This window comes from Bombus vancouverensis, chromosome 9, assembly GCF_051014615.1.
Source record: "Bombus vancouverensis nearcticus chromosome 9, iyBomVanc1_principal, whole genome shotgun sequence".
In the NCBI taxonomy this organism is placed as follows: Eukaryota; Metazoa; Arthropoda; class Insecta; order Hymenoptera; family Apidae; genus Bombus; species Bombus vancouverensis.
In genome coordinates, this window is record NC_134919.1 from 4,384,757 (window position 1) to 4,411,241 (window position 26,485).

General features: G+C 33.8%; 1 protein-coding gene across 6 annotated transcripts; it reads left to right on the plus strand.

The window, feature by feature from the left end:
- The first annotated feature begins 3 nt into the window (after positions 1-3).
- On the plus strand, positions 4-26,158 carry skd (mediator complex subunit skuld). Of its 6 annotated transcripts, none has more exons than XM_033343401.2 (17): positions 4-142; positions 12,403-12,736; positions 15,185-15,353; positions 15,454-15,611; positions 15,702-16,131; positions 17,123-17,272; positions 18,798-19,365; positions 19,442-19,648; positions 19,734-21,455; positions 21,528-21,867; positions 21,965-22,263; positions 22,554-22,745; positions 22,870-23,214; positions 23,336-23,674; positions 23,748-24,032; positions 24,103-24,374; positions 24,501-26,158. In XM_033343401.2, the coding sequence occupies exons 1-17, from the start codon at positions 74-76 to the stop codon at positions 24,631-24,633; spliced, it is 6,012 nt and encodes a 2,003-aa protein (XP_033199292.1). In that variant the 5' UTR covers positions 4-73; the 3' UTR covers positions 24,634-26,158. The 6 variants fall into 6 exon arrangements, with proteins under 6 accessions (XP_033199292.1, XP_033199294.1, XP_033199293.1 ...); XM_033343403.2 differs by having other exon boundaries at positions 22,903-23,214; XM_033343402.2 differs by having other exon boundaries at positions 15,466-15,611.
- Positions 26,159-26,485: the final 327 nt, after the last annotated feature.

Consider the following 26,485-nt stretch of genomic DNA (forward strand, 5'->3'; position numbering starts at 1 on the left):
TTTCGGGGCCTGAGAGAGGCGCGCCGCCGCGAGAAGTGTTGCTAATGAGTGTACGCCGTACGATGGAGAAGCCATGACGCATCCGTCGCATCAAACGAACGGCGCTAGCCTGGAGGACTGCCACACGAATTTCTTCGCACTGGTGAGTGATCAGTGAGCCCACTCTCTTCACTCGTAAGACTCATATAGTCGCGCATATCTGCTTCAATGTGTGTGATTTGAAGAATCGAGATGGCAGAATGGAGACAGAGGCTTCAGAGGATGGAAGTGCCAGTTGTCCAATGAATGTTTAACGGTACCGCGTAATGTCGCGAGCAGAAGTCGCCCGGGTTAACCTATATATCGGAGAATTCCCGTGGGCAGTACTCGATCGTTCGTGTCGACGTCGGTGTTGTGTATCGCGCGGCACTCCCCTCCCCTCCCCTCCCTCTCACCCATTGCTGTGTGTACAGGGTGTTCCAGTTTTTTTCTGACTGAAACCTTTTCCATTATGCTCTATGGATATAAATAAGGAAAATATGTCGTATAAACATAGGTTGTTTGAAGCTTCATTAAGAAGTTATGAAAGAAATACGTGATGCGAAAGGAACGATATTACGAACTGCTAAATCGTCAGGTGTGTCTCATGCTAGTAGTTTTTGAAAGAAAAAGCATGTCAAGCAAAAACTAATACGTAATGAACTAATATAAATGATTTGATTAATTCAGTGCAAAAAATTTAAGAGTGAGACCTAAGGGGAAAACGAAAGAAAGAATTCCAAACAAATAACAACTAACACAAAAAATGAAATAAAATGATCATAGAGTAATGGATTCAAACTTTTACCGGTGTGTCTTATGACTATTGTCAAAAACGGTAAACATTTCGAAACAGAGTATTAATAGCTAGAAGTTTGGGTTAGGTTGTCAACCTATTTTCGTTTTGCATTATAGTAACTGAGAGCTTGTTGCCATTCCTTTTGTATTTCGTATTTTTCTTAGAACCTTTTAATCTAGTTTCAAACAACCTATATTTATACGACATCTTTCCGTTATTTGTTCATAACACACTAAAAAGTTTGATCGAGCAATTGGAACACCCTGTATAATATGTACATATATAGCATGTCTCGAAAATTATGGTTCAAGATGAGGAAAATTCTGTGATTCAAAATGGAATAACAATCAAGAATGATAAAATTGCGTTGGAGGCTCCGTTTCTGAGAAAATTGAGTTTGACAACTTGTCAAGTGTACGCGAACTTGATTAATTCCCGTGTGTATACGAGTGTACAGTCAGCAAAATCATTCAATACTTTGTTTTGTATACTTACTTGACAATTTTTCAAATTCAATTTTTTAAATTTTGTTATTTTTAATTTTCGTGTTATGTGGAATGTATAGAATCTTCTTAACCTCGATTTTGTATCACAATTCTTGCAGCGCGTTGTATATACGTACGTATAAATACAGAGATTTACGAAGGAAAGGGGAATAAATAGTATTTACTGATGAGAATAAAAAATGTTTGATCAATATAGGTTCTAAAATTTTGTTGGTAGCAAAATTAGAAACGACGCAATCTCATTCTGAATTTAAAACATTATACTGAGCAAATTAAGAAACAATTCATTTGTGTTGATATATAAGTGATATTTTGTGAGGGAGTTTAACCATATCTACAAAATTCAATGGGTGTGTGTAGGTTTGTATAATTGACTGTCTATAGGTATTTATACAGGGTGTCCTAAGTTTTACCGTATGAAGTTTATTAATGTGTTCTAGAGATAAAAATGTCATATAACAAAAAGTTCATAAGTGCTTTATTCTTCGTAGTACAATTATTCAGTTGTGAAAAAATAATGGGAATCAATATCGCACATGAAGAAACGAATCAAGATCAAAACCGATTTCAGTTTATAAATGATTGGACATTGCGATTATCCGATGTCAGATGTGTATCGATAATTTCGTCTTGTATTGATGCTTCGCATACTGTTTATTTCACATTTCATATTTGTCCTATAATTTTTTAATTGAGGATTTATAACATTTTTTTGTTAGATTGGTGCGTATGAAATGTCATTTGTACGAATTGCGGATTTGACAGATTAATTTCCTCCTATGAATCTAAATTTGGAAAAACCGATATGAAAGTTATTAGAAATACAAATGTTGCATTTGAGAACTAGTAATTCTTATAAATATAGAATAGTGAAACTTGTTAGTTGAGAAAGTGCATCGAATTATGTCTAGATTAACAGTTAAACTTTCATTTGAAGAAACAGCATTTTGTATGCATCAATCTAACACAACCTTATTTTTCTAGTTTTATTTTTATACTACTCTGATGAAGTTTGCACGGAAAACCGGACACCCTGTATAAACGCGCAAGCGTGTATACGCGCGTCACTGGGATTTAAAGTTTATAAGACCCAATGTCATGCCTGATTCACGTCGGCCCTGAGTTTCCCACTCGTGAGAGAATTAAGGAGGTTGCAACAGTGCTGACCACTGATATCCTTTGATTACCGTAGTGAATATTGTTCGATTGTTTCTAGCGTGTTATGTTATTGTTGTTTTTACTACTAATCTCTGGATAAACTGTTGAAAACGCGGCGTGTTTTCGTCTCTTCCCCCAATGACTAGATAACGAAATCGTCTCTCGTAACATTCCTTTCGCCTTTCAAGGGAACCACAAAACTGTGCCAGACGATTGTTTGCACCGGTTGAAAGCCCTCGTCTTTGCTCTGCTCTGGTCCGACAAGTCTAGGAATTTCTTTTCCGTTGAACTCAACGAATCTCGAACGTGTATGTGTGCGATGCATACCAACCTATCAGAATATATTGATTTTTCGTGATACACCTGTCTGTGTTATATTTTGAAAATAGGATATTGATTCTTATTAACGTGACATTAGGCTAATTTATTCATTAATAAAGTATTTAATAAATTCTAAGTTTATTCTGAGATAGTTTCGCCTGCTCAATATATATATCACTTTTTTAGTCTTTTTATCTATTAAAACATTCTAAAAATTTATTCACTTATGTTTAACATATAAAATTTATTTGTTATATAATGTAAATTGTATGTTATTCATCAATATATTCAATTTTATTGAGTAAGTGTTCGTTGATGTCTCGAGATACCATACTCGTGAAAATCCCTAGAAATCCTGAAGAATGTAGTTATACTTTGACAAATGAAAATGTAATACCTTGCCGTATATCATATGCTTTGCTAATTTAAATATTTTTATTAAACAAGACACATTATCTATTTATTCTTGAAAGCTTTTTTTTACTGATGCTTTAATAATAAACGTATAACAATGATGTCATTAATAGGGACTAATACCCTAGGCGTATCCAACATCAGATACGTATTTTTTCCTATTCGTCTATGCAACCATTTCTGTGAATAGATTTTCGTCGAATGTACGACTTATCTTCATTAGTTTCTCTGAACTTTCTAAGAATACCTGACATACCTGTGAAGTTGTTATTAAACGTTGTTTCTGCTGAAGATATACGATTAAACATAATTCACACGTGACAAAGCTCAATTATATTTTACCTTTTGTAACGTTATAACTTCATAACATTTTATCTGCCTCTATGAATTTAATATGAACATCAATCCCGAAGTAAATTACATATATATTTCTGTTTTGTTATATTTTGCATTAATTTTCTTATTACATTTTTAACAAAAATTTAATTCTTTAAAATATGTTACTAATTGAGATGTCAGTCGCTGATAAGCGATTACTTACACATCATTAAAGAAATAATTTCTCTTTTTTGATTGTTAATATTGATATTTTTCGAATATACAGTTAAAAGATTTACTGCAATTCGTATTTAAATACAGAGTAATAAATATTAACGATAAAAAAAATTCTGAGTATATGAACGCCTCAGTGTACAAATATTTAAATGTGTGTCAGTTCAATACGAATAATATTTACGCGCTTCAATGAAATAATTAGACGTTTCATAATAAAATTTTAATCTTTGTTTATGTTCACGAAACTTGAAAATGTATATTAATATTAAATAGATGATAATACATTGATTTAATAAATATTGAAAAGAAAGAATCACTGATAATTTAGTGATATAAAACGCCTTCGAAACTGTGGCTAAAGAATTTTTTTACTTTTGGGGCCAACTGCCCCCACGCTGTTAATTTCTACTGTCTTTTCTTTTTTTCTAGTAAATTTGTGAAAAAATAAAGGAGTATAATGTTTAGTAAAAGATCGTAATTTTAATAACAAAAAATAGTAATATTTTATACATAATGTGATAGCCTGAATAAATCTTTACATTTATGACACATTCGTGACTCCTGTATGCTTTTAAAGTTTGGTCATCTATTTTAGAAACGGCCTGTATGCAAGGCCTTTAGGCTGTCTCTCCCCTCTTTCTCTCTTCATTTTGACCATGCAGAATGCGCGCGACTCATGTATACACATACTTATCACGGGTATAACGGCGAGACAGACACATTTTTCTGTTACACTCGCAGTGTACCGCATTCTCACGAACAGTCAATCAAAACATCCACCTGAATGAATTTCTACTGTTCGTTTCGTATCTTTCTTATATTTTTTCTTTCTCTCCTTTTTTTAACTTAATTTTATAGTAGCGCTCGTCTGGATAACAACAAAATGAAGAAGTTTTTGGAAATTGATTTTAGGGGATTTTCCAAAGCAGACATCATCGTGATAAAAGTTGTTAAAATGAGCTATTCGAATGATTGGGATTTATAAAACATTAATTATTTATTTTAATTAATTAAATTAATTTAATTAAAATTAAATAAAAGTTATTTAATCAATTAAAATTAATTAAACAAGGCTTATTTATCGATTGTTTATTTATTATTATTATTTCGACTATTCTCCTTAGGATTTTTCTATTTTATTGTACATCTTCATTGGATTAGATTAAAATTCGGGAAAGTTTAGTTGTTGCGTGTCATGTCGTCAGTACTGGTTTGTCGGTTGCAGGGAAAACTATGCTTTCGTTTTGGCTCCCCCCCTCCCCCCGCCCCGTAGCTTTCCCCGATGAAATTCGTTTACGTCTGACGACAGTTCGTCGGCCTCCGCTATTCCGCATGAATTCGATTTAAGAAATTATTTCGAAATTATCTACTAAGGATATCTACTACGTAACATGACATGATCTTGGAGTACGGTATATTCTTGTATTATTTCTACCAATATTATGAAATATCGTGATTCTGATAGCATCTGAATTTTTGTGCAATCCATTCTTTTATTGGAGTATTATTTTATTAATTTTGAGGGTCTTCGTAATTATTTGAATTTTAATAATAACTCACTGAAATCACTTTTTAAACTTTTATTTACATTCTTTATAAAACATAGTTTAACAATTTTACAGTAATACCAATTTATTTATTTATTTCTATAGTTAATCTTCTTATTATTTCTATTCTATTAATTAATTTTTCTGTGTATTAAGGATCGAATCCTTTAAAGATTATTGAAATGATTAATGTCCTTAAAATTCACTAAAAATCAGAAATAGATACTTCGTTTGATACCCACAGAGTGACATATACAATTTTTTAAGCAGGTAAAACCTCAGATGTTTTGAATAGAATAACTTTGTTGGCGGCTTTTTGTGTACAGCTTTATAGTTACTTTGTATTCACGGTAAAATTCGAGTTGCAACGGCCTGGTAGGAGCAATGCTCGGTCGCAGTGGTTCTCAATACAAATACATGTATATGTATATACAGAAACACGTCCATCTATTATCAAAGATAATTAGATAATTAATCTAATTAATTAGATAAGCACACATGTTAATTTTATCAATAAACATCTATATCTCAACATAAAATTATATACTGGATTCTTGAATAATTTTAATAATTTATTTAAAAGAAATTATGATGAAATAAATATTTTGTTGCGATTTGTGAGGGAAATTTTTAGTCAAGTGAATAATTATTGATATCAACTGTAACAAATTATTTTATACGTAGCATATTTTATTCTGTCACAATTCTCGATTTACCGTTATAAATCGAACGACGGGAGAACAGGCCAATAATTTCTCAGTTAACTAAGATCTATAATTAATTAGGAATATTAATAAATACCCATCAATTGTCGGTTTTCAATTGCAATTTAGTTCGACCCTCATCCGCCTCTTATTTCCCCAATTCAGTTTATCTCTCCTAACACTATATAAATCTAGAGGGATATTTTCAAGTGTAAATAACGAGAATAACTGTAATGAAACGTACGTTACAAATAACACGAATGTATACATAATATATCAAGTTTATCGCAACTTGTCAAATTAACAAGGAGTGAATGAGAGTTGATCTCCTCCACAATTTATTCAAAAATCAAAAGTTTGCTTCTTAATTTTTTTCAACGTATGAACATACTGACAGAATGGATGCTAGATTACAGAAATAAAATTGAAGCACATCTAACTTGTATTCTTTTTCCATTGAGCCCTTTAATTCTTCAGATCATGATAGCGATGTAAGAATTCAGATTCACCTTAAAGGACACGTGTTGTCCAATTTAAGGTTGAAACTGTCTGTACCTTTGATTCAAATTGTTATGGGTCACCTATGATGCAATAGCAATACAATACAAAGGTTAAAAGTAGCAGAATTTGTAAGATTCCATTGTCGTTCTTTGAGTGGGCAGCAAAGTGTGCTCGAAATTGAGACTCTCGATCTTTTTCTTGGATCAAATTTAGTCGAGATTCATCCGAAAGTGGTTTCTAAAAGTTTGGTGATGGGATAAAAAAAAGAATGATGTTCCGAGGTCAGCTCGAAGCAAAAGTGGCGAGCTCAAAACCGAGCAATGTGTAAACTCTCTTGTAGTCTTAACACGTGACGTCCTCGCAGTGCAAGGCTTTCACCTAGGCTGGTCAAGCCCCCTTCGACTTCTCCTGTTTCTCTCCACGGAGCACCAGTTTCAGCATAATCTAGCCGAGTGACTTCGTCGACGAAGAAGCCGCGTGCCTCACGTATCTCGCCCGAGAAATCACCAGACCGGACTCTGATATAATTTAGAATACCCAGTGTCTCTCGAATCGAATTCTCTCTCGACATTTTTACGTCGAACTTATTTTGCTTGAACTTATCTGACAATGACTGATAAATGACATTTAAGTAGTCTTCATAATTTCATGAAATTAAATTCAAAATTAGAGTTAATACTTGACTTCGTTTGGAGCGAATGGAAACATATGAAACAATAGTAAGGACATGCTAAATATTTACAATTTCCTTTGCACGTATAGAGAAATAGGAAAATAGAGGATGACGAGATTGGATGGCTAGGATGATTGTGCGATTCGTGTACAATTTTCTGGTAAACTTGTCAATTAGACAATTTAATTACAGGTTCGACAAAGCTGCATATTACAACATACCTTGTAATTTATTTTAATATAATCTACGTGCCGTTTTTTTGTGTATTGTAATTAATTATATGGAAATAATAACTGAGACAGGAATAGGAATAAGCGAAAGTGATAATAATATATATTAGTCAGCAGGATGCTGTATTTGAATGTTGAGATGAACTGTTTAAGTTTAAATAGAGGAACACATAATTTTCTACGTAAAAAAGTCATTCTTTCAAAGATAAGGGTATATAATTTAATTGTTCTGTTAAATATCGTTTATTTTATATTTACACTTTTTCACTTAATGAATAATTTCTCACTTTGTTGTGCTTGTTAAATATTGATACATGGCTAGAATTTATTTTTTCCTTTTTCGTATAATTTGTAAATTCTTTTTTTTTTTAATGGTAACTGCAATTTTAACCATTACTTCGAAATGTCGTTTAGATATTAATAACTGATTTCTAAATTAAAGATAAATGAAAATAAATAATCAAAAATTATTATAGTTATTAAATATCAGTATGAGTATGTATGTAATATTATTGAAACAATCATATCTGCCGTAATACTTCACTGTAAGTTAACATAAGGATAAAGGGACTTTCAAAATAACCAATAACAAGAACAAAGTTAGAAGAATCCACACAGCAAGTACGATTTCATAGGGAAAAAATGAAAGAGGAACGTCGGTGGCATCGTAGAGGCGTACTCTATCCACTTTCGAGTAACTTGTACGCAAGAGAATTCCGCTTCGTTACGCACGTGAATGTAATGTTCGTGCTGCTTTAACGGCAAGCGTATAAGGAGGGCAGTAACAGAAATGGGAATTTACAGCTGTAGCTGCGTTCTACGCGCACCGAAACACGCTCTGCTACTAGAAAAATGAGATTGTACAGTTTTCTTCTGTCTTCATTGACACGTTCGGTCGGCATTGTTTCCTTCTGGTGACACGATCAATAATTCGATGTGCAATTGTGTATGTTTTCGACTCGAACCATGAGGATTGCGATCGGTTGCATTTGGAATTATAATCGGTTGAAGGCTGCGTCGATACTTTGTCCGTAGTTATTTCGTTGTTCCATATGTTTTTGTTCTCACCGTTCTAACCAATTTAGTAAAATGTTTAGACCAAAATATTGTACATTGATAATATTTGAAGACATTAAAGTAGCAGATGATATGTTTAAATATGTTTGGAATCTAAAATCAAAGTTTCGTACTGTTATGATAGATCTTTATATGGTCCATAGCTCAAATTTTTAATATGAAAAGTAAATTTTTAAAGCTACGGAGTTTTGTCTTTTTGGTAATATTTTTTAATTTCAAGGAAATAATATTTAACGCAATGTATTATTTGATTCATTCATTGATTAATCTTTTATACTCGAAAAGAAAGAGTAAGAAGAAACATTTAGAAATAAACGTGTAAAATAAACTTGTTAGTAATGTCTTATTGTATACTAAAGAATTATGTTCGAGAAGACCACGACAACTACTAAAATTTGTTCTTCATTACACCAGGAATGTAGGGACATCATTGAAATAAAGATAAATTTTATGGCCCAAGTAATGTGAGCTCAAAAAATTCCCCTAAAAATTATCTTACAATTTAATATCCAACACAGATTGTTAAATTATTCGATAATTACACGTCTTAAAATTTTAGACAAACTGTAACCACTGATAAAATAGAAAATTTGGAAAGAGGGCAAAGACAGGATAAAGTAATGCAAAGCGAGAGAGAAAGAATCTATAAGAAACGATACCGTGGGAGAAAAGCAATACGAATACAGGCGCGTACGACAGGATGAAACGAGGGAATGTGGCGGACCCGCGAGTTGAATCCACGCGGGCGGCCTTGCACGTCGCCTTGCTTGTATTGATCAGCAAGCTTGACAGCCCCGTAGCGTTGCGATGGGCGCCTTTGCTCACCGATTATTTCGTCTCGTCGACACGATAGGCGCCACCGCGCGCCCTTACCTTCCCAATCGATTCTTTTTTCATCTATTGTCTCTAAAATATAATAGAATCAAGAAAATATCACTTCTATTCGTTATATTTTCATTATTATAGATAGAATATAGATATTGGTGTATTCCGAAAAATTTTGAATTAAATTTTAGGGATGTGTAATTTTATAGGTTATTTGGATAGTTTATCTAATTTCCCAGGTATTTTAGGTTATTAGTACTTGTTGAATGACATTAATGATAAGATATAAACAATTTGGAAAGAATTTTTCTTTCTTAAACAGGTTTAATAGTTCTATAGTAATACTTCGCAATAACGAATAATATACTTATCTTTTTGTTTACAACCATAAACATAAATTTTTTGCATCTTGAATATTATATATGTGTACTACTCATAGAAAAAATTGATGTTTTGTACTTTTTAATTTGTAGTATTTGCATGAAAAAATAAGTAGTCTGAATATGAATCAAAAGTAACGTTAACGATACACGATAAAAAAACGTTATTAGATTTATATATTATCCTATTTAGTATCATAGGAAGTTTCCGCTCTTATTTGAATCTGTTCCGGTTATGTCAGCTGGCAATATGACGTAAGAAAAGGCGCATGTTTGATTGGTTGAGAAGCGCGCGACCTGCTCGCGACTGCGCGTGTCTTTATTACTCTGACAGACACATCGTGGCGCCATACGATAGACAGACGTGCTTACGGTGGCGCCGCGGTTCATATACATTGTACTAAAAACAAGAAAATATGTGGAAATTCTCTATTCCACCCTGCTATTATTACTGTCTTAGTGTGATTATGACAGTTTTTAAGTAACAGAAGGTAGCAAATGTTATGCATAACCATCTAACAAATAACAACATGTCTAAATCATATCGAAAAGGTATTATGCCTTCTAAAGTGTTTAAGATAAATGAAACTTTAACAAAGTACATAACATCTGATTAGGCCTAAACTAGGTCGTTAATAATACCGTTGTAATAATTACGACAAACTTATGAATCATTGAATTATTTAAATGTGTCAATAATTAACGATTAATTTGTATTTAACAATAATTAAAATTGTGTCTCTCTCTATCAATTCTTTTTTCTTATCTTGTACGTAGCTTACAGCCAGTAACAACAAAATGTTATTTGCAAACTTATAATAAGTTACAGTAAATTGTTTTAATAGAAAAGATATATAATTATCATAAAACGATTGATTATGTTTGACGTTGAGTGCATTTAAATTACAAATATCGCTCTCACGCATGCGTTAATAGCAACTGCACATTTCAAGTGTTCAGAATCGACTTTAAACTGTATATCGATTACCCACGAAAAAAGCATCGACTATTCATATAGAAGGTAGCAAAAAATGTATGAATCAGATGCATTAGAGATATCAGACCAGGGTGAATGGCCTCTGACTAACCAAGATAAGATACATTTTTCCTTAAACGTGGATACCTTGTATACAACTCAATTTCAACTAAAGTATTTATCTTCCTATTTCCTTCCTATCAAGCACAAGTTCATTGACGTTTTCAGAAAGTTGCAAGCTGATGTAACGGAAAATTTAACGTTCAGTGCAGACTGATGCGTTCAACGGGAAATCATTTGGTTTCGTTACAGATATCTGTATGAATATTTATGATTTATTTATCGCTTTCACTTTTTATTTAGAGTCCTCCTAATAAATACATAGTTATCATATATTAGTAATTTATCATTATATTTTTTATAAATGCTGTTAATAAAACATAAAACAAAATTCTTGTGAAACTGCAATTAAAAAGTTTATGTATGTCTCTAACCTACATTGAATATCTATTTAATGTTCGTATAGAAACATTATTTAGACTACGCGAAATTGTAGTTTGCAGTAATTTGTATTAAAATTGTAAATTATTAATTATTTTATTGCTTTAATTCTTATTAGCAAAGTTATAAAAAAACATAACCTTTTTCTTAAATCATTATGGTTTTACAATTAGTACAATTATATTGTTGATGTAAAAACTGTATTATCAATATCGATAACTCTTTAACAAGATATTAATTACTTTTTAGTAAACAAAATTGCAACATAATCTCAAGTTCTAATACTAATCTGCACATTAAAGGAGAATCTTATTGTTCACGGTTAAATCAACGATTTGTTACGTTGCGTGACAAATGGAAATAGAATGCGGCGAAAGTTCAAGGACCGACCTTTCTCAATGGTCAATGAATGATCCGATACATTCCCTACAGTCCCTAACCTATCTTCGCTAATTGGAAGAGTTTGTACAAGTGTTATGTTATACGTGTAAATTATATATTTTATCATTGCTTTTAGCCGCTGACACTAATAAATGTATAATCAAATATTATTAAAGATATATAAAGCTTCATTTAATTAATTTAACAGATTTATTTTTCAGTTAATTAGATAAAATATATGACATTAACAGGGTAGATTATTTTCATATATCCATTTAAATTCCTTCTCAAAAGTTCAGCTAGAAGTTAGATGTACCATGCAATAGTTCCTCTTTTTGAAATTATCATAGTTGAACATTTTAATATCTTAATCACAATACATTTTAAAGGCAATCTTGTAGAATTTATTTGACTTACTAACGGCAAATAGATCGACTACCTTTTAATAAATTAAGAATTTTAATTCTTCAATTATTAAAAGTCAGTTATATCCACAAATTGACATTACATTCAGCATCATTTTGTTTCAGTATTGATTAATACAATACCGAAATACTCATTGTCAATATGCTTTTAATCATCATCATAGATATACTTTTCCCATGAATATTAATCTTTATAAATATTATATCTTCAAAAAGAAAAACGACCTTTCATCCATACATCTTAGAAAAAATTATTCAAACGCTACAAGTGCACCACTGTATATCTACGAAATTTCTATCTTAAAATTATGAGCTAGTCGTTTTAACAATTCTAGTAGCTCTATTATTAATATTTGGATTGATTCGTAAGAGTTTAATAAATGTGGCTAACGAGTAATTTTATTATTATAGACGGATCTCTGCGGTATCAAATGGAAGAAGCTCGTGTGGGGCGAAGTAGCCGGCGATTTCGGGGGTACCCCCCTCGAGGACCCGGTGTTATCGAGCTTCTCGCGGTGCCTCGCGGGTGACATTCTCTGCGTGTGGCGACGAGTCGCCGCTACACCGGCTACCTCCGGCCCAGCAACCGCCTCGGCAACTGGAGCTGGAATCTTCGACCTAGGCATTGCACCCTCGCCCGCACCGCCACCCCTTTCCCTTACTGCCGCTAAGGAACTCTGGATTTTCTGGTATGGCGAGGAACCTGATCTCTCCGGTCTGGTGTCGCCGGAACTCATCGCGTGTGGTGAGTAATGAAGCTCTTACTATCCTCACGGACATCTTCAATTCTCTAATAGACATATTTTATAATAGACGGTAGAGTCATAGACGCTTGTCTGTTTGTAAGATGTGAAATTTATGCGTCTAAATTGAGAAATATACAAGGTGTTAACCTCTTGCCCTATTAACTATGGTCGATCTACTACGAACAACAATTATACTCAAATGTAGTCTTTACTTTAATTTTAATCTTTCTTCTGGATCCACACTATTGAAAATGATTGAAGTACAAACAATATACAGTATCTCGTACTGATTTTCATATCAGTCACAATATTTTAAAAGCAACTAGTTAAGTTTAATAAGCATAAAATAAATTATAAAGCTTAAGGCGAATAGATAGATTACGAACGAAATGAATTTTCTAAAACAGTAACGAGTTGTAAAGTACATAAGCTGAAGAGGCATCAGCTATCCGTATTATATTTAAAATACTTCTCATTAGAATCGAATATATTATTCGAATTAGAATAGAATAATAATCATGATTTCTTGAGTTACTGCAACATAGGGTAACATTGTTCTCGTATGTTAAATATTCAAGTAATATGAGCAAACAAGTCTTGGAATTTCTTCATTACGTATCGAACTTACTCCTGAGAGAACTATAAATATTTCTACATATTTTCCTCTGTTGAAACTGATCGTAATCTATTTGATTTATTAGGGTTTGTTAGGGTGTGAGGATTGATTTATATATTTATGATTCATTTTAAGAACTGAACCAAAATCTTGGAAACTAACAATGTTTACTTTTTAATTCCTTTCAACTTCCATGACATCTGTTACTTGTATCAGAATAATATGAACTTTAAACCTTCGATTACAATAGTTGAATCATAGATGATCCAAACAGTTTAGATTAGATTTGAAGCTTAGAGGGAGAAACAGAAAACCATTGCTAGTTCTTACAGAATTAAAATTAATATTAAAATGACAAAAGCCAAAAGATTTGTTATATATACACAATAAAATAACGATTGAATGATACCGTAAGAATAACAATTCATTGATTAAACGATCGGATCAATCCAAAAGCGATATACCGCGAATTCTTGTGGACGTCGTTGTAGAAAATCCCGTATGCTTTTGTTTCGGAGAAAGAAGGTGTGCAAAGCGAACGAAGCGGTAACGTTAGCTAGACCGTGTTTCTCTGCACAGGGTCGCTGAACCATGTACTTGTCTGCAACTCGGTGCGATGCGACGCAAGGTTCCATTATTGTGCATCGCAAGGAATACACCAATTGCGGAACCAACTAGTAAACCGTTAGTCTTGGTTAAACCAGATTTTTGGATGCTATAGATTAAAAAGAAATTTAAGCAACTATACATATATTCTGTCAAAAATTTTAATAAATCATCAACTATTAAATGGATGTAGAAAAATATAATTTTTTCCTTATCGATATATGATGAAAAAATAATTTTATGAAGTTAGAAAAATATTTGTTTAGCACAAACTATGCGATAATGAAAATGACGGTGAAAATAACTCTTTTGAATACACATATTTAGAAGTGAAGAATTTCATATAGAAAAATTAGTTACAATTGTTTTGTTGTCAGCAAGATATTTTCAACAAAATATACATTCTATGAAATCTTGAATACTAGTGAAATCGAGATCTGTAATATTTATGAATGTACTACACACATATAGAAATCTAGGAATCTATAGGGCATAATTCAATTGAGTCCATTTGATTTTTATATAAATATTATGCAATAAAGATGTAAAATATAAATATGTATATATTGCAATTTATAAAAGTTATATTACATAAAGTGGTATAATTTGTTTTATTGTAATACTAATTTATTTTAGAAAGTGAAACTGATACATACCACACACTCACACAGTTGATGTTCATGAAGCGTAAAGTTCATTACTATTTCACGAGTAAAGCAGAATTACGTTGCTAAATGCAAAATTAGACGTATTTTTTGAGAAACGAAAATATAACGTAATACCGTTATATTATAAGATAAGAAAATATATATTTCATCTTAGATCACGAGCATAAAATTCTAGAATTTTTTAGTTGTCTCGACCAACATTTCTTTTGTCTTCTACGGATTGCCTAGCGTCGACGTGACTGGCTGTAATTTTATACACGAATTGCATTACTTTCACAATGGAATCGGTCGTTTCTTTCGACCAATAAGAATAGGCATTGCCTCGATTTGATGAAGAAAGTAGATCGCGGGAAAATAACAAAAACTACGTGCTTCTAAAACAAAATTCATTTCGTTCCTTCTGTTCACAAAACAGAAAAAAAGTGTGAATGTAAAACGTTTTCTAAATATTATATCAAATATTATACAAATTTTTGAAGTATTATATTATATATATATTTTATATATATATATATATAAAATAAGATTATGTTCTAATATAAATATTTTGATTACAGAAAGTGAACAGGGTTCTTGGGAAAGCGGATTATCGTATGAATGCCGGTCACTTCTTTTCAAGGCTCTGCATAACTTAATCGAACGGTGCTTACTATCTCGTGATTTTGTTCGCCTTGGAAAGTGGTTCGTACAACCTTATGACGGATTCGAGAAACACCGTTGCAGTAGGTACGTTCTTCTATTTTTGTTAATAATAATTTTCAATCATAGCTACGAGACAAACTATTAATCAATCTTCTTGTAACTTAATTCAGCAAAATAATTTTAGTACCATTTACAGTAGCCACCTGTCATTCTCCTTTGCCTTTTTTGTGCATGGAGAAAGCACTGTATGTGCAAGTGTGGATGTCAGGCAGCATCCTGCTGTGAGACATCTTACAAGGACTTGCTTACAACGCACCCAAACTTCCCAGTCTGGTGTCAAAGGTAAGCTAGGTTCTACAAGATAATTTAAAAACGCAATAGTATATGCTGCTACTGCAAATATGTAATTATTTAATGTATCTTCTGTTTCAGTGATACTAGCTCCTTATGGATTAGCAGGTACATTAACTGGCCCAGTGGGACGTACAGATAGTCAACTCCTTGAAGAATGGAAACACTTTTATCCGATTAATGGCAGTAATGTAGAAACAGGACTTCCATCTCTAGTAGAAGTGCTTGTTGGTGGTGTTCGCATGCGTTATCCCTCATGTTATGTCCTGGTCACAGATATGGATGATACTCCATCTGATACTGCTCTTTCTCCACCAAATAGTCCTGCTAGTTATGAACATCCTCTCTTGAGTCAGCAGGATATACGAGCGGCTACCGAATTACCAGAACGTGTATGGGCAGAATGTACTTTGAGTTCACCAATTTCTGCTTCCAAGACAGAATCTTCCACAGAACCTGGAACCTGGACCTTCATTGATCCAACACAAAAGTCTTCCTGTACCTGTTCAAAGTAAGTAATACTTTCTTGTAACTTTTATTAGTGAGTCTAACTTTTACTGCATTGTATGTAATATATTTCATATTTTATTTTATGTAGTGGTTAATAGTAAAGATCAGAAATTTCAGGAATTTCGCATTGATATAATTTGAGAAATTGTTTGTTAAAACAATTTCATATTTTTTCTCCATATTTTTTATATATATCTTCATGATATAAACAAAAAAAAAGAACAATGCAGTAATAGCGATAGTAGTAATAACACTTTTATCCAAAGTTTGTAGTATAAAGTGAAAGTATATATAAAGAATAAGATTACTGTTAGATTTGTAACTATTATCTTCCTTGCACATTTATTATATGTAGCAGTAAATATATACGTCTTTTCACTGTATCTTATGTTTATCTGATAATATTCAAAATAGTATAGTCTGCAATTGTTATTGATTCTATCTGCATGTTATAGCACAATTTATAAAATGTAGATTGTTTAAAATATTACAGTACAAGTAGTAATTTTTTTAATGGCTGTTGCTATATGTGCATGTAAATTTAGTTTTTGAGAATGGCTAGAATGCAATTATTTCTTGAAATTGGTTCTCTTACTTATGACAACAGGACTGTCCTATATTGAAAACTTTCATATAAAATAATATAAACTTTATGTTCCTTTTAAACAATACATGGTAAGTCCATATCATAATAAAACTGAACATAAATCTCAGGATATAGTTATCATGGGTAAGCTTGTGTACTTTCTTTAAATTTTAAATAAATAATAACTAAAAGTTTTATTCAGATTAAACATTATATTTTTTGTGAGAAGAAAGATTTTAACATTATATCATTACACCAATGTAGGTTTGATAAAATTGTAAAGATAATAAAAGTTGATATTAGACTACTTATCTATTTCTATTCCACACGTTGCTGCTCAGTAAATCAGAATAATTAAGATAAGTAAACATATGAAAAAACGAGATATTAAATACATCGGTTGCAGGTATGCCACCCCCGGGGGTTGGAAGAGCCTGGCCTCCTCTCAGGTTCAGAGGGAGAGAGTAGATAAAGGTGGACGGAGGGTCGTACCGTTTCATCGACGCTCTACCACCCAGTGGGATGCTTGCCCCTCTGTCCCTGCTAATGCCCCCAGGTGGGTAATTTCTGCCCCGATATCAATGAAAAAATCATATTTTTTCCCATACCTTAATTAATCACTGCAATAATGCCAATATCGTATGATCGTTATAATATCATAACGTCATCTTTTAATTCACATCGCTTATGAAAGCTCTGCTATTTATTTAGTCATAGGAGTAACTAAATCTAATTGCACGAATAACGCATTAATCAAACGTCATTGTGCAATTTTTCTATCTTCTTTTTGTGGGGGGGGGGGGGGGGCTCATTTTTGGAAAAATTATGAATATTAATTGTGGTAAAGCATACACAAGAAAAAGTGTTCGTTATTATTTTATTTTAATACATAACAATACGTAAGGTGAATTTACAGTACAAATTTTATTACTCTGATTATTGAAGAGAAGCAGCTAATATGCATATTCCATATATACTTTAAATGGGATCTATTACATTTATGTGCTTATTAATACAGACTATAGTAAGTATATTCATACATAACTGGTAACCATTATATATTGTTACATATACAGTATCATGGTATTCATAGTTAAGGTATTCCAAATATCAAGAAATCATAGAAATATGTCTCAACTTTGATTAAAATTAAGTAGTCATTATTTTTTATTTCATGCTTTATTATGCAGTTTTAGTTTTCATTTTATATATACTAAATAAACCATATTGCAGTATACAAGGTGTCCAGTAAAGTGTTTAACAAACTTACTCACATATTCAACAAATCATCCAGAACAAAAAATGTTTTATTAGCTAGATATAAGTATTGATTTTTGGTAAATGTGTGATGTGGAGTAATAGACTGAGACTTCGTTGGACCACATATTATAAAGGTGCTATTGGCAGTAAATTATCATTGAAATTTTATTTAATTTACTTTCTTACTTGGAGGGAATAACGTTAAAAATCAGAAGAAAAATATAGTTACAACAAGATGATAACACTTCATTATATTGGGATAAATTTGTTAAATTTCTAAATTTACTTCTTACCTTACCAGACACCATGTATATAATTGAATAAAAAAAGGCACATTTTTATATAATATTATCAAAATGTTTTTTTTTGTTTTTCCTTCCTTTTCTGAAGTTTTACCACTTCTAATTTGTAACAGTTTTAAACTATTTAGCTCTTTCAATAGTTAAAGAATGCTTTGCATGTGCATAATAATATTATTCATAACTTAAGCACGATTTTTGTAATTGTTATTTTCCTATTCGTGCATTGTTTGCTTCAATATTGTAGTTGAATCTGTTATCATGTTTAGGTATATAATTGTATTTTTAACAATTTTCCTAAGTAGTAAAATAATTGTAGGTGTGTTGTATCATAAAATTCTCTTCATAAAAACGTTCATGGTGGTAGTTGTATGTGTATCATTTTTTATTCAGCATGAATCAACTTATCAAGGTCGATTATAGTCATCAAATTTAAAATATGAAATATATCATTAATATTTTTATGATACCCGGATTATTAAAAATAACTTAATTTATGATTATGTTTTCTAATTGGAATAGGTCTGTATTGAACAGAACAGAAGCGCCAAGTACACCACCAGGCGGACCTCCTTCTTATTCAAGGGGACCACCAACAGGGGGAGATTGTCTACCAGTTCCATCTGTTGGCTCACCAGGATCTCCTGCACCTTCACCTCTTCCAACACCACATTCCGAGCCAGCATCAGTTCCACCAGCAGAGCCTACAATGCCTACTCTTAGTCCTCAACCACCACCCAGTCATACAAACACTGCCCCACCACTAACCCCTTCTCAAGGCCCAAAATCAATTTCCTCTGCATGCAATAATCAAGTGCATAGTCCAGCCCCTGGACCAACATTAAAACGACCAGTCTTAACCTCTAGAGAATGTGAGGATATATATCTAGAAAACGAACAGTCATTACCTTGGCTCTATGATTATTCAACGCAAGAAGCATGGCTCAATCATCCTGTAAAGCGTTTTAAGGAATCTAATACCAGTCCAGTCAATGTGAGGAGCAATACATTATATCCACCAATGAATTCTCAGGTTCCTCAATCTCAAACACCCAAATTAGAGATTAAGCAAGAACCAAATGTCAATGTTGTAAGTGACCTCTTTCATTTGTCTGAAATATTATTTGCATTTTTCATATACATTGTATTTATTAATATTCGTGCAGGGAGATTGCATCGGAAGAAGAACAGATCCGTATGAGTTTGATGCAACAGGTGAAGAAAATGGCACAAGCGTTGATGGACTTAGACGGCCAAGAGATGATCCTACTAAACCAGGATCGTTATTTACTAGTGAAGGTCTTCAAGCATCCTATAAAGATTTAGACCAAATCTTTGATAATTCCGATCCTGACACTTCTAGCGATGAAATCGTACGCATTGCCTTTCCTTTTCTCTCTCTGATATCTAATATTGCGTTTGTGATTAAAGTTACAAATTATACAATATTTTTTATAGAATTTAAACCAGCTTCAAGTACAAACTCCCCCAGAGTCGAATAGATCTGGTGGACTACATGAAGAAACCAGGGTAGATGCCAATAACAGACATAATAACCGGGGAGTTGGCGTGTTACGACCAGAAGAACTTTCCAAAATGTTTCCGACGCCACCATCCTTAGAGCATAATCCCGTTGCTTCGCCTTGTCAGTTAAACGACCCTTTAATGGACCAGACGGAACTTTCTGTACCTCAACGACCACTTAGGCATCTCCCCGACATTTATCCGAACATGGGATCTCCTCAAGAAGAACCAATCGATGATTGGTCCTACGTGTTCAAACCTACACCTATTTGTAAGATGGTTGGTTCTTCCAAATATGCTCCACTCACAAATCTGCCCAGCCAATCTCTACCACCTGTTACACTGCCATCGCACTGCGTATATAGATCTTCTTGGCAGTGCAACTCTACTTCCAACAATTCAGATAAACCACTTCCACCAACTAGACCTGGTTCAGTTCAACAACAACAACAACAACCATGCCCCCCGAGTCCAGCACCATTGGGAGCACCATATCGCTCGGCAACTATATCCGGAAGACCACCGCCGCCGCCATATGATCAACCAAGTCCAGCTACATCTACCACCTCTTCCTATCTGAACAAAAATCTGAATAGCATCGAAGCAGACACACCAGGCCCTACTCGTGCGCCAGAATCGAACTCTCTCATAGTGAATATCCTCTTAGGTGACACTGTGCTTAATATCTTCCGTGATCACAATTTTGACAGTTGCAGTCTCTGCGTGTGCAATGCAGGTCCAAAAGTTGTTGGTAATATTAAAGGTGCAGACGCTGGTGTCTATCTTACCCACTCATGGTCAGGCGGAGCACTGTTTCAAGATGATGATCAGATTAGGTGCAGTTGTGGCTTTAGCGCGGTTGTAAATCGACGGTTAGCTCATCAAGCTGGCTTGTTCTACGAAGATGAGATGGAAATTACTGGTATTGCAGAGGATCCAGCAGAGAAGAAAAAAGCGTCTCTAATCGCTGTAGCCTGTGGAGGGGGCAAATCGTCGGAAGGTTTAGACGTGATACCACCTAATGTGTTAGAATTGCTCAGAGAACAGTGCCTGATCATACAGAGCTCCGCAAGCAGTCTTTACAGAGCATCCAGGATCTATTCCTCAATGAAGAGCTACCCGATGCTTACGCCTACTGTGAATATGTTGGAATTCAATGATGGTAACGAAGTGTCGCTAGCAGCTCTCGATCAGGGTAAAATTAATGGTACACACAATGAAAGAACTAATCGTGTAATTGGAGTGCATCGATGGGTGTTCCTTAGAGCGAAAGGACCTCAGTGCAGTGGTGATATCGTGAGAATGATGAGAGCTCTACAACCACTGTTGCAAGATGCTGTGCAGAAAAAATGTACAACTCGAATGTGGGAAGCACCATATACCGTTGCAGGTCCCTTGACTTGGAGACAATTCCATCGTTTAGCTGGTCGCGGAACCGATGATCGATGTGAACCTCAACCAATACCTGCATTGGTTGTTGGATATGACCGAGATTGGCTGTCTTTATCACCTTATGCTCTAAGTTACTGGGAGAAACTACTCTTGGAGCCATATGCTGGACCAAGAGACGTCGCCTATGTAGTGGTAGCACCAGACAATGATTGTGTTATTAATAAAGTAAAATCATTCTTCCGCGAACTATCAACTACATATGAAGTAAGTAAATGAATTTCGCATAACATATTAATATGTTTTTATCTTTGATTATAAAGCTATGATTTATTTTAGATTTGTCGGCTAGGAAGGCATACACCTATTTCGAAAGCGTTACGCGATGGTATTCTTCGCGTTGGAAAAGCATCAATACAGAAACAAGTCAAGCAACCAATAGACGATTGGTTTAAACTTTTAGGAGAGAACCAATTAGGAGAACTATTGCGATTGTATGCGCAAGTCTGTAATCATCGATTAGCTCCATATTTAACACAGGTTATTCAAGATCGAAGTTTGTTAGATCCTGGAGACTCGCAACCGACCAACAAACAACAACAGCCGCAAACAACTATTCCTGTTACTGACACAATGCCAGCCACACCTGATGTAATGACTAACAAACCAGAATCAGTTGGTACGTTTTCATATCAAGTACCTTTTTACATTGTAAGTTAAGTTACCCTTACATTTGTTTAGAGATAAATTTACATATAAAATTTACACATTTTTAGAAGGAGAAAATCCTAGAAGTGAAACACCGTCATCAAACACAACAACAAATACTAATTCTAATACCGGTAACACAACACCAACTTCACAAACTGCCACGATACACACTAATACAACATCGGGTCCAGATGAAGAGGAAATCGAGCCTCCAGCTATAGTCGTTTACTTAGTAGAACCTTTCTCATTGGGAGGTCCCGAAGATGCTGACCGACGAAGACTTGCTATTTTAGCTTTGTTACGTGCATATTCGACAGCAGTTAATAGCATGCCTGAAAATCTTAGATCCAATATCAACGTTCAGGTAAGATTGAATTGTGATTTTTCTTACGTTTTGTTAAAAGATCTCGAGCAAAGGTAAAATGGAGAACTGAAGAAGTATTTCGCGCCGACTACATCTTTTCTATATTATAATAAAAACATTCTTGTTATAATTTATATTTTTAAAATTATTATATTTATATCAATTTATATTATTTTAATTATATTAATTTATATTATACACGTTAAAGCGAAATAATATTCAACGTTTTGTACATTGTACTTCAAATTAAGCAACTTACTAATTTATTTTCCATTTGTTTTCATCTTCAGATAATATCTTTGGAAAGTATAATGGAGTTAGGACGAGCTAGGGAAAGGCGCAAAATACAGGACGAGATGAGAGCTTTAGCGTTAAACGTGTTTCTACAGGGCCGCCGGTTATTAAATCATAACTCCACAGTAAAAAGTCTTACTGGTTTTGGTACCGCTGCCGCAGCAGACATTTTCCTTAAGAGTAAAGATGTAAGATGCATTTTTGTATTTTGTGTAGAACTGTTCCCTTAAAATAGACAATCGCGTTGCCCATGTGCCGTTTAAGACGACGAAAGTAGTAAAAGTAAACAGGCCATGACTCGATCATTTTCAGTCTTATAGTAATACTCTTGCAACTATACATCAGGAACGAAATAGAGCCCCGTACCGGTTGTACTCACCCGCCTACGTCTTGGCTCCACTACGGGCGAAAAGCGAAGCACCAGAGTCTTTTGGCATCGCTGGACCAGAAGAGTGTGCAGTTTTGTATCTCAGCTATTGTCTTAGCGAAGATCAATCATGGCTGCTAGCAGTTGCAACTGATGATAGAGGAGAAATATTTGAAACAGCTACTATCAACATTGATATACCAAATAGAAAAAGAAGAAAACGCGCCTCAGCCAGACGAATTGGATTACAAAAATTGATGGATTTCATACTTGGTGTAATGTCTCAAGGTGTAAGTAGCTCACAACAAAATATCAAATGTTGTTTAAAATATTGAATCATAAACATTAAAAATAATGAAAATATAATTGAATTAAAAAATATATACTCAAATTGGATGTTTCCATACTTAGGTACAACCTTGGAGGTTAGTAGTAGGTCGTGTGGGACGTATTGGACATGGTGAGTTGAAAGGTTGGAGCTGGTTACTATCCAGAAAAGCGCTTCTCAAAGCCTCTAAACACCTTAAAGAAATATGTGGCCAGTGCAATCTTTTATATCCGTCAGCAGCACCTTGTGTGCTTAGCGCCTGTCTAGTCTCCCTTGAACCAGATTCAACTCTCAGGCTTATGGCTGATCAATTCACACCTGATGAAAGGTTTAGTCAGGCGTCAGTAAACTGCCAATTATCTACACCACAAGATGTTACGTGCACTCATATTCTCGTTTTTCCTACATCTGCTACCACACAGGTACAAATTTTTTTTTAAGAGAAAAAATTTAAATGTAACTGAATGTCTAAAAATGATCATTTTTCTGCTACAGTCATCACAGACTGCATTTCAAGAGCAGCATATTAATGGACCAGAATTAGGAGATGATGAGCTATTTTCTGCACTAAACGATGATATGCCAGAAGGTATGGAAGGCATGGGAGACTTCAATGACATCTTCAATGTATGGCCAGAGGCTGGTGCTGGTGGAGGTCAAAGTCCTGGTGGTAGCCCACATCGTCCTGAAGGATCCCCATTGGGTGGAGATGGTGGAGGTTCAGGATTAGGCAATCATGATGGTCCTGGTAGTCCGTTTCCATGTAGTAACACACCAAGAGTAAGTTAAATATTTATACATATTATCTGTCTGTAAACGGTTAGTTAACTGTAAAATTTATAATTGATAGGTAGCAGTTGCTGAACAAGCAGAAGAGGTTGGAACTTTATTGCAGCAACCACTTGCTCTTGGTTACTTAGTGTCTACTGCACCAACTGGACGAATGCCACCATGGTTTTGGTCAGCCTGTCCCCATTTAGAGGGTGTTTGCCCAGTGTTCTTGAAAAATGCCTTACATTTGCATAGTCCAGCAATACAGCAGAATAGCGATGATCTATTGCAACAACAAAGTGCACTCACTGCTCATCCATTAGATTCACAGTATACCACCGATGTGCTCAGGTTTATATTGTTGCTTTCATTGACCGCATATTTTAATTTTTAATTTAATTACTATAATTCAATATAATTCATTTATAAATATCAAAATCTATCATTTTGTTAATTATTATTATTAATATATTTCAGATATGTGCTGGAGGGATACAATGCACTATCATGGCTTGCAGTGGATGCGAACACGAAGGATCGTTTATCCTGCTTACCAGTGCACGTACAAGCGCTCATGCAACTCTACCATGCAGCGGCAGCTCTCGTCTGACCCACACCTTCTCCTTTCGTAGTGCAGTATGTGCACCTCTTTCATGCACTCCTTTACCATACCGCCACTTGGGGCTTTACGAGAGCAACTGGTTTCCTACATCCGTCTTCAACTGTTTGTTAGAGACTTTAAGATTTCCTGGATAACTGGGAGAAAACGATCCTTCAAATATTAATCGATAAACCTCCAATGCGAAATACTGACTTTTTTTACTCGATTCTTTTTTAAATTAATACGATAATACGCCGCGATCGTAGCGTAAACTTGATGATTATCGATGCACAGTAATTCTTTTTAACGTTTTTCTATTCGTGTAATTCGTCAGGCGAAAAAAAAAGGTAAATAGATCGTATTTTGTGTTTTCCGAAAAACAAAAAATAAGATAACACGAGATACTATTATTGATGACCGTACATTGCCGCATACCAAATGGAATCTGATGAATGGGAAGTAAAATTGTATGTGCGAGAGATTGATAGAACGAATGAACATGTGCGAGAACGAAAGAAAGTGAATAAAAGAGAGCATGTGAGAGAGAGGAAAAAGAGAAAGAACGAATGCGCGCGTATAAACGGAAAGAAAAGGAGAAACAAAAGAAAACGCGCTATAAGAAATTAACTTACAATTGCCTCTCTGTCGGTAGATAGTTCAATTACAAATCAGAATCTCTAGAAAATTACATAACCAAAATGTTTTTAATTGTAAATTGAATTTTGTACAAAGCTTTTATTATTAATAACGACGAAGTAATATAAATAATATTACGTTGTTTTTTAATTTTATATAGATGATGTAAATGAAAAAAGAAGAACGGAAAAAGAGAGGCGATATACTTCTTTTTTACAAGTAAAAATGCCTCGTACAAGCCCCTGGTGTGAGATAATTGCATATTATACTATATTATGCTCGCGCGGCACTGGGTCTCTGTTATCATGTTTCCTGGACCCATTAGCGCAATTTTTCGATGCTGTTTGACAAATTTTATTCAAATTAGGTGACCTTTATATATTATACATACATTAATAGTGTAAAATATTGTTTTTAAATAATTTATGAAGTGAGAGACATCGCCGAGATATTAGATAATTGAGAATGAGCGAAAAGAGCGCGAGAGAGTAAATGAGAATGAGAGAAGAGCACAGAGAGGTTTGTTCTCTATAATTTAGGAAACAGATGATTTCACATACAAACAAATGAGCGCGCGGGATGAAAAAGTATATAAGGAAAAATAAAAAGACAAGAGAAGAGAATACAGGGCGCGTCTGAATGAAAGCCGATGATGGCTAATTGCGTCAGTCGCATAGTACAAATATGACTTGTACATAGCAATCCCTAATCCTCTCCCCCCTATAAAGTTAATTGGTTAATTTACTCACACACCACACTCACACTGTATCTATAGTATTTATTATCTGGGTAGAACATCATTATTGGGATTATTATTATTATTATTATTATTACCATTATTATATTAATATTACGAAATACAGTTTTATGTGTATATATAATTATATACCTCATTTCACATGAAGTGTATGTATGTCTTACAGTTTTGATGTTGCAAGCATAGTAGAAACAGACTAACATTTTCATTTCTGTAAAATTTACCACTAGTTTAAAATTCACTGTGCATCATTTTTCTGGTAGTCACATTCTCGATATGTACAAGAAAGAGGTACATGTAAATTACTGTAAATTGGTGACATCGATGACGAATTATTAAATCATTATAGAATAATTCTCCCATTTTTTTTTAAATGCTTATGAAAAATATTGGAGAGTTCGAAATAATATAAAATTCATTACTCGCAAAAAATAACTAATCACAATAGAAGAATAAAACATCATTTCA